This window comes from Pseudorasbora parva, chromosome 18 (genome assembly GCF_024679245.1).
Source record: "Pseudorasbora parva isolate DD20220531a chromosome 18, ASM2467924v1, whole genome shotgun sequence".
In the NCBI taxonomy this organism is placed as follows: Eukaryota; Metazoa; Chordata; class Actinopteri; order Cypriniformes; family Gobionidae; genus Pseudorasbora; species Pseudorasbora parva.
The window spans coordinates 23,233,550-23,249,896 of NC_090189.1; the positions used below are offsets into that span (position 1 = coordinate 23,233,550).

General features: G+C 36.1%; 2 protein-coding genes across 3 annotated transcripts in view; one reads left to right on the forward strand and one right to left on the reverse strand.

The window, feature by feature from the left end:
- Nucleotides 1-12,189, forward strand: part of caln2 (calneuron 2) — a 55,020-nt gene extending 42,831 nt beyond the window's left edge. For both annotated transcript variants that reach the window (XM_067423908.1, XM_067423909.1), the window contains exons 5-6: nucleotides 5,651-5,807; nucleotides 7,168-12,189. In XM_067423908.1, coding sequence (XP_067280009.1) covers nucleotides 5,651-5,807; nucleotides 7,168-7,295 — 285 coding nt within the window. In that variant the 3' untranslated portion in view covers nucleotides 7,296-12,189. The remainder of the gene's footprint in view (nucleotides 1-5,650; nucleotides 5,808-7,167) is intronic.
- Nucleotides 12,190-14,857: 2,668 nt separating this feature from the next.
- sdf2 (stromal cell-derived factor 2) lies at nucleotides 14,858-16,308 on the reverse strand. Its single transcript, XM_067423420.1, has 3 exons — nucleotides 16,081-16,308; nucleotides 15,362-15,558; nucleotides 14,858-15,256 (listed from the first exon to the last, which is right to left on the reverse strand). Exons 1-3 carry the CDS (start codon nucleotides 16,253-16,255, stop codon nucleotides 14,960-14,962), a joined length of 669 nt encoding a protein of 222 aa, XP_067279521.1. The 5' UTR covers nucleotides 16,256-16,308; the 3' UTR covers nucleotides 14,858-14,959.
- Nucleotides 16,309-16,347: the final 39 nt, after the last annotated feature.

A 16,347-nucleotide genomic window follows, 5' to 3' on the forward strand; every position in this document is an offset into this window, starting at 1 on the left:
TCTGAATTTGTTTATTATTATGTACTGTATTTGTTTGTTCTGTCTTTATTTATGAGAGCTCTCCCAAATCATTTTACAGAGGTATTTTCATTCTCACATTAATCATGCACCTGCCATGAAAATGAGAGCGTTCAGGTAATTGAAACCTTAATCACCTGCTCTACTAGGCGGTACTTCAGGATTGATGGTCAATGATGGTTATCAATACAGGCTTTCACTGCCGCCACTGCAAAATAAGCAAAGCTGTAAATGTAAATCTGGAATAATCAGAGGCCTCTCAAATGCCTGTCAAATCAAACAGACCGTGTGGATTACAGCCAGCAGTCACACACACACACAAACATTAGCATTTACTCACACACGTCCTTCAAGATCACTCCTTTATTGATGTCATCCGTTTAATAAATATGAAACATTAAACACAGTAAGATTGTTAAAAAAATGGAAATAATAATTTTATCCAGCATGGACACATGTCGATCAAAAGTTACAGTATCTACATTTTTTTGAGTTAAAAAATATCAGAAAAAATTACAAAATAATCAGAAATTATAAGAACTGTTTCTTGTTCACCAAATCATCATATTAAAATTATTTGTGAAGGATCATGTGACACAATAGAATAGAGTAATGACTGCTTTAAAAATCTGATTTGTCACCGCAGAAATAAATTCAATTTAAAAATATATTGAAAATATGAATAATATTATTCTTTTGCAATATTACCATTTGTATTATTATTATTAGTCTTCCCCACAGCTCATGGATGCATATGTAGACTTTTACAATATTCTTTTCAAATCATCTTGTGAAAGTCTGCTTGTTACCATAATTAAAATTTGTTTTCAAACAGTCTCTTAAGTAAGTGCAGTTATGTTTATAGAGAGCTTTAACACCTATGAAACAACTTGCAGTAAATTGCAAGATGACTAGATGGAGCAAATTAGCATGAGAGCGCAAATCCAAAATAGCAAAGATGGGAGAGAGAGGAAAGTTCTGAACTACTGACGACATGCAAATTAAATAACATCAAACTGGATTACTGCCAGCAGTCACAGAATTTTCATCATTTCCATAATGACCAATGCAATCTACCAAGCGCAGGAAACATTAGCGTCTGGTTTAATACATGTTTTTTTGGGTGGTAAATAATGGTGCAAATACTGTAGTAAATCACCTTGCATAATTCATTTAAATGTCCTGACAGTAGTTTTTTTAATGCCAAAATAGAGTTTGTGCTGGTGCAAGCTGAGTAAATCTGGTCCTCATGCCATGCAGGTTTTGGTCATGTCTTCACATAGAACATTTGAACTAGATGCCTTGAGGTACCACATCAACATTGCTGTTAACAAGGATTCAATCCCTTATTGTTTTTATTGCACCATCTTTTTGGCTTAGCTGCTTATAGGCAGTAGAAAGCAGTACATCATACTCTTAGCTAACAGAGAAATAGCCTAATACAAAGAATGCTATGATCATCATCAATGGGTCCCTTTCATTTAGCTTTCTTTCAGAGTGAACAGACAGTGCTGGAAAGAACTGAATTTGGAGTTGAAGGGATCCCATGAGAATATATGTCTGGGTTGGTGTGAATAGCTGAATGACAGAGATACACGCTCAATGCTGTCATCTCTCCCCTCAGAAGAGACAATCCCAGTTGATAATGTCTCATTGAAGCTTTACACATTGACTTTGTTTAAGTGACATTCTCTGACAGGCCTCTGTGATAACATCAGCTATCCATTGTTTCTGCATTTGAACTGAATCCCCAGGAGCTTATAAAGGGCACATAAACCATGTGTGTTTGCACGGGTCAAGGTTTGGATGGTTACGGTTATGGCATCTGCCATAGTGTAACGGTGGCTGTTTCAGAGGAATGAGAGTAGGATCCATATGCAGCAAACATTTATTCAAACAAACAAACAAACATAATTAAAGGTCCACTGAAATCAAAATTTAAGTTTTTTAGATTTTAGTATGACTGTGTTAGTCTTAAAGTTATTAATAAGCTGGTATGTTCCAAAACTATTGAAAAATTTGCATTTATGAGATATAAGCATTCAAAATGTACAGTCTCCCACTTCCGCTAAAACGAATCTCAGATTTTGGTGACATCATCGCAGACTTCACTTTCTCGTCAAATCTTCTGTCCAATCAGAATGCGCTCTAGAATCTAAAGCCCGCCCCCTACGCTGCAGCTGAAATCGGTCAGTTCACACACATTTACTCATTTCTACATGGTGAAAGGCAAATAGCACACTATATATGTAATAGGAAACGATTCAGTGTAAATATGCTTTCATTTGAGGCGAATAAAGTCTGTTTTCACGTTAGTTTCACACACCGCAGCAGCGCACCCACCCCAACGGCTCTGGTCTAAATTTAGACTAGAGACACGAGAGCGCAACGTGGATCATATGCACGAGTCCGTGCAGACAACAAACATATCGACCCGTTTGAATTCTGCACAGAAGGCTGCATTTCAAAGCGATATGGAGGAGATTATGATGGTAAACAGTGTTAGAGGAAACTGGCTTTACCAAACAGAGAGAGAAAGTCCGCTCTTGCGCTCTAGTCAAACTGTATATTAACAAAGCGCTATTGGCTGTTTCAAAAAAGGGGAGGAGCCGTTTCAGGGGAAATTACGTCACCACATTGAATAATGCGGCGCGTTTCAAGGCACTTCAGTGGGCCTTTAAAGTAAATCCAGGCAAAACTGATAAATCCAGACACGTTTAAAGAAAGCAAACACAACTGACAACAAGCACGCACGCCTATAACATCTCCAAATTCTAATTTTAGGTACCCCTATATGAGATGGAGCAGGTTGGCAATGTCTCCTGGACCTTAAAAATTGGTCCAAGATGGGCTCCTGTAGGGGACGTTACCTTTGCCCCACAGCGCCTCCCCTTTCTTGAGTCCGCTTCTTTGCACTGTCTGCTACCGTTTTACCTTTAACAAGCAGAATTAAAGGTGGGATAAGTGTTATTTCAAAACCGTTTTAGAAAAAGGACACACGCCGAGTGGAATAACAAACTTTTAGCCAATCAGCAGGTAAGGGGAGTGTCTACTATTGTTGGTGAAAAGCTCGCTCGCTCTTTGCACGTCATTATTCAAAACACACGAGTCACAAATGACGGACATTAGCCGAGAACTAGCCTAATATATTCTGCTTGGCTATGCTTGTGTGTCATGTTCGCTTGTTAGTCCATTTGCGATCGTATTGTGGCTCGCTTCAGCGATGATAAAAACCCGTCATTTCCACACCGTATGGAGCATCTAAATCTCCTCACTGTGTGCTTCAAGCATCAGCTCACACAGTAAGATACTATCCTCCTAATATATGTTTGCTTACTCTTTTCATGATCTATATAACCCTTATCCAGTCATAATTGTAATATGTCATTAGCTGGACTGTCCTATCGAGTTGTTCATGAGAACAGTTTGATCGCTATCTCTAATCTTGTCATAATTGTAATATGTCGTTAGCTGGACTGTCGGCTCGTACTATAGAGTTGTTCCTGAGAACAGTTTGTGATTTTGTGATCGCTATCACTCTAATCTTGTCATAATTGTAATATGTCGTTAGCTGGACTGTGTGCTTGTGTACTATCGAGTTGTTCATGAAAACGTTTGTGTGTGTTTTTGTGATTGCTGTAACTCTAATCTTGTCATAATTGTAATATGTTCGTTAGTTGGACTGTCTTGCTCGTGAACTATCGAGTTGTTCACAAGAATGGTTTGTTTTTTTTTTGATAGAAGGGATGACGTTTTTTATTGAATATTCAACCTGAATTAGATACACAGAGATTCTGCCATAGCCGTTGATGCCTTTGGGTTACATATGTGTGGGGCGGCGCTATCAAAATAGGGGCGAGACCCTTTTAGGGCTAGGGGCGTGTTAGTTTTGGTGATTTTAAATATCAACAACGGTTACCAGAAAGCACTTACCCCACCTTTAAGCGAAGCACACTCCTCTCCTTTTCCAATCTCTTCCAGTGAGACAGCCCTAACCAAAAATAATAATCAACAGATGCATAAGAAATAGAAATATACAATTGTAAGTAAGGGATCATGCAAACCCAGCCGGTTGTTATCACAGAATAAACCATGCAAAGTGGTGTGTTTTTTAATGAGCGGTGTGTTATTCAATTTTGGCAGTTTTTATCTGGGAATAACGCCGGTGGAATGGCCGATTGACCAATCAGAATCAAGTATTTCACAGAGCCATGTAATAAAGAGAATTAAAAAGAATACAATGATGACATATAGAAAAAATAACAATAACTAAAGATAAGAACAAAGGTAAACTAAAACAGTAAAAAAATTACGCATCATAGATAAGATGAGGTACAATCAGTCGGACGTACAGTGGCTCAGTGCTCATTCAGTAAATGCACAGCTAAACAGATAAGTTTTGAGTCTGAATTTGAATGTGGCTACTGTTGGAGCACATCTGCTCTGTTCAGGAATCTGGTTCCAACTACGGCTGGCATAATAGCTAAAAAAGCAGACTTTTTATTCCCTTTCTGGACATGGACAGGAAAGTGTGCATAGACTGCATAGGCTCTTGGACTAAAATATAAAATATCTTAAACTGTATTCCGAAGATGAACGGAGGTCTTACGGGTGTGGAACAACATTAGGGTGAGTCATTAATGACAATTTCATTTTTGGGTGAACTAACCCTTTAAGTGTACCACTTTATTTCGATAGTCCATTTTAAACAATAATAACTATGTAATAACTATTGTATCAGTAACTTTTAAACTTGTCAATTACCATCATTAGAGTATTAGTAGTATTAAAGGTTAGTAGTACTAACCTTTATCATAACCCTAACCTAACAGTCTACTAATACTCACAATGAGGATTAGTTGATATGTAATCGCTGCATTTACGTGATGCACATTTGATATGCTTGAGCAGCATCAATGAAAACACTTTGGAACATCATGGAGAAGGACACTCTCAGAGATGTAGTACATATTTTCTCATACAGCTCAATAATTTATTGACTCTGCCGAGACAGGATAACACCCGCGCCACCAAAGCTCATTCAAGGTTTCTGAGAAGACCCTTGACACAGAGTTTGCTGGGAAATTGGAAAAGTTCAAGTCTGCCTCTCAGTGATTCTGAATTATTGAACCAGCCCAAATTTGCCTCCTCCTTTTCTTCTTCTCTTTTTTAGCTTTCACCCAGCTTGAGGTCACAAGTGTAATGCTGTCACTACAAGCATGTCAGTTCAATGAGGACAGAGCTGCTGTGCTAATTGGATGTCTGAAATGACATTTCTTAGCTGAAGTGCATTTCTGTTGAGGACAGTAAAGATGTCGAGAACCATTACGCACTTCAACATCAATGTTGATTCATGTCTCAGTTTGCATCAGAAAGATTGTCCAGTACAATGATACATTTTTATGTGTGATGGGCTTGTTTTCGATGTGCATTAGATTGAGCAAGCACAAGAGTGATTAGCGTCGTCATTTCCATCTTTTCCTACTAGCTTTACTTCTCTAAACTTTCAGTCGAAGGTAATTCTTCCTTATAATAAATCACTCTAGGATTTGAGCACTGCCCCACAGAGAAGCATTGACAGCCCAGCCGTGCTGGGATTTGACAACAGGCCTCTTGTGTTTCCACCTTGCAGTTTGACATGCAACAGATGTCCCTGGAGGAGCTCAAACACGTCCTGTTCCACGCCTTCAGAGACCATCTCACCATGAAGGACATCGAGAATATAATCGTCACAGAGGAAGAGAGCTTGAAGGAGAACTCAGGAAACTGCCAGACCGAATTTCCGGGAGGTAAATAGCAAAGATCATGCAACCGTTGTTTACAGACACTGGAAACTTTGTGAAGCTTCAATGAAGTGATGCTTAAAACTCTGGCAGTACTCGAGAATTCAGATCTGTATGAATTCAGTGAAACTATTTTATTTCCTCCTTCACATGACAGTGGAGCGCAGCAGTGAACGGCTAGTTATTCAGAAGCCTAGAGGCATTTTTGTGTTATTTTTCTATACAGGTATTTTAAAAGAGTTTTAGCAATATACAAACTTCATCAAATACTTCTTCAAAGTACTGTTTATTTTATGAGGCAAGGAAGTACTTCTTCCATGAAACATTTGGAATAAATTGAATAAAAAATGATGGTACAATATTAAAATTATTGACTTTATTATTGACTAGTCATTTAGTTATGGTAACAACAGTTTCTCTGATCAGTGTATCCAACTAGAAGCTTGTTTTTAAAATTGACTTTTGGCTTCTGCGGAAGCATATATCATCGCTTCAAAATCTCAGAGCTCATAGTAGGTCTTCAAAGATTTATGTTATAATTAAAAATCCATTTCTTTATGGATTTTTACTTCCGGAGTCAGACTATTGCGGTCTATAGCCTGCTGAGTTTGCCCAGAAACTAGCCATTTAATAAGATGAGAGTTATGTGCTCTCAGTGCAATATATGATTTTATGGATGAAAATCATCTGATAAATGAAAGCAACTTATGTTTGTTATGTTTTTATGTGTACTCTGAGACATTTTCATTTAAACCATTCTTTACATGTTACTTTTGAATTTGGCCGTAGAAGTGAAATTTCCCCTCCTTTTGAAGCATTATTGAAGCAGATGCGTACATCTGCCAACAAAAGTAAAAGGAATGAATGGAATTCATCGGTTTGTATCCAATTATGTTTCAGCAGTTCAATATTTAATCTCAATATGCAACACAGAATAACAACACAAATTGAATGGAATTGAATCTGCTAGCTTGAGAAAAAGGTGAATAAAATGTAACAATTTCATGCCTCAAAATCCAATTAGTCTGTCACATTGTTTTAAAAAAAAAAAAATCATTTATTGGCCCACACTGTGCCCTTCAACAGTTTGACCTGAATTTGTATGCTATTTGTGTGTGCGATTATTAGTTTGCGACGTGTGTCAAGTCCAGTAAGGCAGCTCAGCGAAGCCACACTTTTTTCTCCACTATTGTGCATATTCAAAGCCTCATTATGCAGAGAGATCAACAGCACTGCTGGATCATTGTTTGGATGGCTTATGCTCATTGTGTGCTGTCATCTCTTCTCATTGATGTCTAATGCTCCTCAGTAACCGCTAGCATCTCCCCTACGTGTCTTTCATATATGCTCTGTTCTACTCCATCAGTGCATTCAAAAAAGAAGAATCGTCAGACGTGTGTCCGCAAGAGCCTCATCTGTGCTTTTGCAATGGCCTTCATCATCAGCGTCATGCTCATCGCAGCCAATCAGATGTTGCGGAATGGCATGGAGTAGCCCCACCCACTGTGAACCCAGTTGATCTGACCTCTGCTTTAGAAACATGCATTAAAACTCCACTTTCTTTTAGTTTGAAGAGTGTCGGGGAGCCCACAGTACAGTGGATGTGAATCCCACGGCAAGTTTTTTTTAAATATGCATTATGTTGATTGTGCTTGTGACAGACTCTGACACAACAGTGAGGAATGTCCTCCATCATCAGCTTGACAGGGACATGCAAGGGCTCCTCACTGAATACCATTTAATGCAATAACATCCTGTGTCCCTCTGCACTGCGTGTTTTTCTCATTCCCTGTCTATGAAAGGCGAAGACTTTGTACTTTATCTCAAGCTATGTCAGATGGGAATGATGAGGAGTGAGTGGCAGCCGGTCCAACAGAGCCACCGCAAGATGTCTGGCATCAAGAGTGTGTACATGTTCATCTCAAATGCACTGTCCGATTTTTTGAGCCTTACTGTGCTGAAGCTCATTTATGGAAATCTTTGAAGATATTGGATTGTTGGATATTTTGGAATAGCATACGACCACACTATTACTTTTAGTGTATGCAGTAAAAAATCTATTACCAAAATATGCAGGAGACAACCTGCATGGAATACCTTATCCCATAATGCATCTGAAACTGATGTAGTGAATGACCCAGACGCAATTTCAGCTGATTTTTCTCCTCCTCCTTTGGTTTGACTGTCAATACTAAAGACATTTTACTGGATTAAAAATGCAAAAAAAGACGTACCCCATATTTCCACAGCGAGGCAAGTTTATATTTCAAATAATTATGATTTGTGACCCATGCTGGCAAAATGAGCAAATTGTCAAATATGAGTTAGTGTTATTTTCACATTCTGTAAAAAAAACCTTGAAAATTAAGTGTAGAGCTTGTTTGAATTGGCCAAAGAAAAAATGAGCTATTCCTGTTTAATGTCGATAAAGTACATTTTGAGAGAAATCAAGAAGATTTTCCAAAAGAAAATCACATAGCAACTATACCTTAAAATACCTAGTAATAACACCAAATTTAGCACACATCAATTCAAAACCAAATATCTATAGGAAAAATATATATTCAACTTTCCATGATACGACTATGGTGATTAACATCGATGAAACATCCTATATAAGACTGACTGTACTGCATGGATCTTATATAATGCTACACATCAGATGTTTTTCCACAACAGTTAACCAAATGTTCACATAACATATCATGTTTGTGTTGAATACTCGCCAAGACAGATATTTGGAAGTACTGTAATTCTGTGTATGTGTATATATCGAGAACACTCGCTGTCTGAGGCGTCTTTGTGAGCACACGTCGGATCTGTCAGCGCGTTTTTCATGGACAAGGGAAAGGTACTCCTCCCAGAAAACGTACAAGTAAAGATACTTTTAGATGGTAAATTGCTATTTTGAGCACTGGGATTTCTAAAGGAGGGCTTAAAGCTACACTATTTAACTTTTCTGTCCTCTAGAGGGCGCCTATTCAAAACAAAGGCGTAGTTTGATGACGGCAAGTTTGAGCGCAGCATCTTGGGACATGTGGTCTTCATCTCACAGCCAGTGGAAATGAATCGTGATAGGAGTCGGGAAATCATGTTTATGGATGCGATTATTAAAGGTGTCATGAACTGCTTTTTTTTTGTATACTGTTGTCTGAGGTCAGCTAATGATGTTTGTGTTTTTTTTACATCCAAAAACATCATAACTAATAAGTAATAGGCTATTTCCTACACTGGTTTTGAGGCTCTCTCCAAAACGCTGGGTTTTAATGGGCGTGAGGTACTGGAGACTTGAAAGTAAACGCCGAGGGCTAGGATTGGATAAGATTTGCATATTTAATGAGCTTCAGCTCCCGTCAGTTCAGTTCACATGAGGGAGGGATTGCTTTGAAAGTGGAATGATTCTCTCACAGGGCTCATAAACGTCTTTATCTAACAAACACAATGTTTTATTTCTCATCCACCTGCGATTGATTGGAATATTATTTCTGTACATGGCCCGCACGATCTGTGGATATAAGCGTGAACACACACACACACACACACGTGCGCACGTGCCAAAATCAAGAAGAAATATTATTTCTGCTGACGGCATACGTTTTGGTTGCCCGTCTGGAAAACACAGCCCCGGGACTACTATTAACCTAAATATAAAAAAGCTCTTTTACTTACATATGTTTGTTGCACCATTCTTGTCAGATCCAATATAGAAGGCACATCATTGTTTCTGCAAATCCACCTGAGACTTGCTTACAAACGATTCCGCAGGGAAATTAAGCGAACAGACAAACGTTCTTCCCCACGTGAGCTGGAACTTCATTAAAAATAAATGTAGTATCACACATTCCTAATATAGGATCCAAAGGAAGCTTATGCAGCAATTGTCTTCCACGATATCTTGCTATCTTCTTCGACATGTTTATTGCTGCTGACTAGCGGGATCCGATGACTAGGTGGGCGGGGCTTATTATTCTGTAGAAGCGGCATTTCGCCACTAGATGACGCCAGGATGAAGAACCGGAAACCAAGGGTAACGCAGATATTAAGCAATTGACCAGTGACTCCCTCAGACATCCCGGGTTTTTTGGTTAAACTAGCAATTTTCTCACATTTACAAATAGTTGGAAACATTTGATATTGTAAGAACTCAACTGAACAAATATATAACACTGGCCTGGTGATTTTTGGATATTTTACTGCAAAAATCCTATATGGTGCACCTTTAATTAACTAATTTTAGTGAAGACCTCAAAATTGACCAAAATTAAAAATTGTCACTTGTTTTGACTAGCTTTGGCCAGTATGGGTTACATTTAAAGTGCTTTAGCCTTACATTTGCATAACTGAGATAGGGGAAGGGGAGAGATTTAAAACAAGTTAAACAATATTTCAACATAATTTAAAAAGAAAAAAATAGTAAGGAAAGAAAATAGTAGGACGTACATTACCGTTCAAAAGTTTGGGGACACCATTTTTTTTTAAAGGATGAATTAAAAGTGTAGTAAGCTATTTCTGGGAAACACTGCTGATATTTTAAATCAACCCAAACACACACGCACACACACAAACACACACAACTTGCACTGATGCCTCTTTATCTTTGCAGAAGCAAGGCAAAAATAAGGATGACGAGCAAATGACAAGGATATTCCTCTGACCTTTCCTCTTTTGTACTGTCTCAGCCATCTCTCTCTTTTTGTAGTCTTTCTTCAAATCTCCCTTTTGTTCATTCTCTCTCCTCTCCCATCATGGGTGGACATGCCTGTGTAGTGGTGCTTAGTCCGATCCACTTTCAAGAGTATTTCTTAGAAATTGCTTACTGCACCTTTATATTGATCAAAAGTGACAAAAAATATTTCTTATAAAAAATAATGTTCTGTTGAACTTCCTATTGTCAAGGAGTCCTAAAAAAAAGCATAGTTTATTAATTAAGTTTTTACCATTGATCATGTGATACTGAAGAAGACCGAAGCAATGGCTGCTGAAAATTCAGGAATAAATTACATTTCAAAATATATTAAAATAGAAAACAATTTTAAAATCGTTGTAATATATTACTATATTGCTGTTTTTCAAATAGATGCAGACTTGGTGAGCATAAGAGACATCTCAAAAACATCTTAAATTTTACCGACCCCAAACTTTTCTATGGTAGTTTTTTAGTGCTCATTGTAAGTAGAAGCAGACTGATTTCTCATCGTTTGCTTCATAATTTGAGTTACAAATGCTTTGTGGCTGTACATTAACAGATTTCATATTCTACAAAGCAAGTGAGATTAATTAAATTCCACACAAATTAAATTCCTTGTGCATTATGTGTAAACAGAATTGTCATTTTATATGGAAATTAGAAGTCTGTTTCATACATTTCATTACCCAATAATCTCTCGTTGTGTGTCTACATGGAAGAAGAGAGTATAATACTCTCTTTGTTTTTAAATATAGTATCAATTTCGTCTCAATGTCTGCATATATTGTCTGGTTTAAATATATGGCTTTGAACTTCTGCGGAAGTGTCTATGATACATAGTTGGACTTTTTGGTCCATTTTGAGTTTTTATTCACTCTCAGGCTCAGAGAGTTGGTGAATGCAACACATGAATCAACCAGAAGTAAACTGGTCAATCTCTAAAATAGCACTTTTTCTTTTACAGTTAGAGTCTATGTGTGTAATATAAGTATTTGTCTACCTGTTTGTCTATATATTTATAATGTGTGAGCACATCAGTCTCCTTCCCTGTGTTCCTTATTATAATTGTGTAGCTATACTACTTATAGCTGTTTGTCACACTCCCCTGTATATTGCATGTGTATTTATGCTTATAGTGCCACACAAAAGAGTCGTCTGTTTGACTGTGTCACGTTTGCATGTTCAGAACACTAATGCAGTGATTTTTTAAGGTCTGTACTGCTTGCAGGCGTTTGCTTAAAGCATCCGTCTAAATGTCTGAACTCCCATTGTTTCCTTCCTGTGAGCAAATCTTATCTGAAACAGTACCAGCATTCTGTGCCAAAATACACTGCAAAGGAAAAGCGGATTATTGGGAACAGTTTACTAGACAAAGTTTCCATCATTTTCCAGAATGTCACATGCCTGATTAAGGACTGGTGCTTTTTATTCTGTCGGAATGAGGACACATCTAAATCAATGGCTCCATCTAGTGGGCTACAAGATTTGAGGTAAATATTGTGATGTGACAGTGAAGTGACACTAGTAAAGAAGAAAGAAACAAAGTAACTTACCAAAAATAAGTTGGAAACAGGGGTCTATTTCAGTGTATATTCCATATACAGTACCTGTCAAAAGTTTAGAAACATCCAAATGTTTTAATGTTTTTGAAAGAAGCCTCTTATGCTCACCAAGGCTGCATTTATTCAATCGAAAATACAGAAAAAACAGTGATATTGTAAAATACTATCATATTACTATTTAAAATAATTGTATTCTATTATATATATATATATATATATATATATATATATATATATATATATATATATATATATATATATATATATATATATATATATATATATATGACAAACCTGAATTTTCAGCATCATTACTCTAGTTTTCAGTGTCACATGATCCTTCAGAAAACATTTTGATATGTTGATTTGCTGCTCAAGAAACATTTATTATTTATTATTAAATAGATGCAGTCTTCGTGAGCAGAAAAGATTTCTTTGAAAAACATGTTAAAAAAAATGTTTCCAAAGTGTTGACAGGTACGGTATTAAAGTGTTACACCTTGTTATATTAATATAATAATATTTGCCTTTGCTATTTCGTTCAATTATCACAAAGACAGATTGGTGGATTATAGTTTAAAAATGTCCTGCATAATTTTTTTATTATTATGTATTCCTCTGCTTGTTGACATCTTGTTGCTAGAATATACAATCTAAACCCTTCTAGTTTATGGGCATTTTGAAAATATAAATTGGTCCAGGTTTTATTTGACACTGTATTTTATATTTTGTTGTTTAATAATATTTATGTTTTTTATTGTTTTTTTATTTAATTTTTTATTCCTGCAAACTTTGATGGAATTTTTTTATTAATTTACTCTCAATCCAGATCCTAACTTTATCTGAATTTAAAGCATGCCAAATAAAATTTTATATGTATGTATTTTTATGAATTATATCAAAAGAAAAATGATTAATATGCAAAACAATATACATATTGCATGCAGGATGTGGATTGACAGTCAGATTACAGCAATATGGTTTCTAAACAAAAATGTATCATTACATATGAAGTATAAAGAATATGAATAAAAGAAAAATTATTAATTGAACATGACAATAAACATATCTTTGCATCCAATTATTGTTATAATCATCATCATCATCATCATCATCATCATCTTTGTTATTATTGTTGTTTGAGACAGTAGGGGGCACAATAGGATTTTCTACAAAAAAGACTAAAATAAATGACATGCTTTTTTCTTCACTTCTCATCTCAAGATGTGCATATCTACATATGATAAAAGAAGCACCATGAATAAATAAGTCTTGATCTCTTTAATTTAAAGAATCGACACAAACATCAAAGCACAATGACATATTTAAACAAAATAAAATACTCTTTTCCAAGGCCTGAAGTAGAACGTGATAGTCTGAGGTATTAAACTCTAGTTTAATGAGGAATACTTCAAAATGTGTACCGAGAATCTCAGGTATACAGCTATGACCAAACCCATGTAAAGAGAAAACATTTGCAGGTCACCTCAAGTTAACATTCTCAAGAAATCAGCTTGTCCCAATTTTAAGTTGTAACTCAAATTTTACAGCATCTATATGTAATAAAGGTAAATGAATAAAGAGTACAAAGGCACTTGTTTCAAATGAATGATTTTAGTGACATTAATTGATGTTACTTTCTTAATGCATACGTAGGAAATTGCCTTATTAGGTGAAAGATCCTTGCTTTACCAGAGTGTTTTGTAATATTCAGGTGTGCAAGTATGATACTGTTCAGGCGCTTTTATTAGAAATGACTCATGGCTTCCTTTAGGAAAATAAGCTAAAACGTCATTACACAGCACCACATTACTGCAAGTCTCTCAGTGAAGTTATTCTTAATACTGTGGCAGTATAATGCAGCACTGCTGATGTAGTGTTTTCTTTTCACTACGAGGTCAGCATCAAGCAATTCAAGTTTGTTCGGTGCGCAATTCACTTATATATATTTTTGGGAACAGCTGTGGGCTTATGGCTTTAAAATAGCTGTTGTTCTTTTTTACGTTATTACTTATTACTTTATTTTTAATACAATTTGTAAGATGCAAAGAGATGGCCATGATTATAAATTAACGGCCATTAAATATTCTCAAAAGTGAGCACAAAACATTAATGCCACAAGATAAAACTTGTGTTAAAACTTTAAAACACTGAATGAAATTTCACCTTATAATTATGAAATCTGTAAAATTGTGGCATTAACTCTGAATATTTGTTTGAAAAAAGTGGCTTCTTTCTGCCTTTTAAAATTTGTAGTTGCCTTTATTATACACTACTTTTCAAAAGTTTAGTGTCAGTAAGATTTGTTTTCGAAAGTCTCTTGCTCATTAAGAATAATATATATATATATATATATATATATATATATATATATATATATATATATATATATATATACCAGTATATTATATAGTTCCTGTGATTAGAAATCTGAATTTCCAGCATTATTACTCCAGTCTTCAGTTTCACATGATCCTTCAGAAATCATTCTAATATTGTGATTTAAAAATAGTTGTGCTGCTTAATATGGAAACCGTGATACATTTTTTTCAGGACTCTTTGATTAATTTTTGTTTAAAATAGAAATCCTACAATTTAATGTTTCCTTACTAATATATATATATATATATATATATATATATATATATATATATATATATATATAAATATATATATAAATATATATATAATATATATATAAAATTTCTTTTAAAACAAAGTAAAAAAAAACGTACTGACCCCAAACTTTGGAACAGTAGTGTATGCTGTGCAATATAAAATGATACACTTCAAGTGTTAAAAATGAATATGAGGCACAATTTGATTTATCAAGCAGTTTTTCATAACAGCTCAAGGCTCCTTTTCTGGGCCAGTTGGTAAATACAGGTCAGGTTGCAAGAAGCATTTCTCTAAAACTCAGTGTGTAATGGACTGCTGAAATCCCTGGCTCCAGTCGCACTGGGTTTCATGAAGATGCCCTCCATTGTTCTCCAGTAGCTATGCGAGCTGCTCATCATCATGCCGTGCACTTCTCTCTGGCCGTGGATGGGTCTGCCGTACTGCTCGCCTGTCACAGACAGCAAAGCCTCAGTAGCCGTGTGACGGAACTGAACGGCCTCATTACGCTGCCACACTGAGCCTGCACACAGAACGGTCCACTCGTCCAGATGGTCACCCTCGCCATTCTCGCCAAAGGCACTGACCTCCTAAATAGGAAGAGTTTTTAAGTAAACTTGCACCGTTGTAACATCAGACTCTACATACAGTATATTTACATTACAGTGTGATAAAAAAAGATGATATATTATAACCTGATTCGAAGAAAGAGGGGAAGTAAAGTAGTGGCTATGTAGATTGCGGCCTGTGTTCACATGGGTCAGTCGGATATTCTGTCCACACTGTATGGGAGTCCCTCGATGACATGTAGTGTCACCGGTGCCCCGCACACTCCAGTAACTGTTACTGTCCTCCACAGCGGTCACACCGGTCACTGACTGCTGCCCACTACCTGAAATTAAACCAAATCATAGAGATATGAATCTCTATTTGTGTACTTATACTACTTAACGGTATAGAATGGTGCATATATGTAGTATGCTGTGCTCACACTGTAAATTACATAGTTTAGGGATATTAGAATATGATGCTGGATCATGTTAAATTAACTATAACTGTATTCATATATACTACAGGGTTGAGTGTATAGTCCATAGTGCGTCAGTTGGAAATAAGTATGCAAGAGCATATACAAACTTATTTTTATTTCGTTTTTTTTCTTTCATCGTGAGAAAGAAACAGACCTGAGTGTTTTTTCTTTTACTATCTATGGTTTGTAATGCCAAATTTAAACACTTAACGTTAGCTTTCTGAAGGCATATGTACTTCATAAATCCACTTATCAAACTATAATTACCGGTACCCTAATATAATACAAGTGGCAGTTAATAAATTATATTTATATTTTACATGAACGTTAAATCACTTCCATGCAGATGGGATGAACAGCATTTTTTGAATAGGAGCCACTTACCAGATCCATATCGGACATCATGAGAGTGTAATCTGACGTTGTGTTTCACATTCAGCAGCTTCACCACCGACCCGCATGTTACAAAATGCATTTCACTGCTAGTGGATAATGTAAACATACATGAAAATAACACTGTTATAGACAATTGGACCCACGCGAACCTCAAATTATCCATGGCTTGTTGAGAGAGAGACTAATGTGAAAAAAACCTAATCTTTAAAACCCCTAAATGACGTCACATGTAGCGCGTGAATCACTAAAAGTTAG

What these genes read in the sequence shown, in the direction of transcription:
- sdf2 (XM_067423420.1), bottom strand. Translation starts at nt 16,255, where the DNA reads ATGGATAATTTGAGGTTCGCGTGGGTCCAATTGTCTATAACAGTGTTA. An exon ending in TGATGTCCGATATGGATCTG is followed by an intron (nt 15,559 to 16,080) that starts GTAAGTGGCTCC and finishes GTTTAATTTCAG; the next exon opens with GTAGTGGGCAGCAGTCAGTG. An exon ending in CCCCTCTTTCTTCGAATCAG is followed by an intron (nt 15,257 to 15,361) that starts GTTATAATATAT and finishes CTTCCTATTTAG; the next exon opens with GAGGTCAGTGCCTTTGGCGA.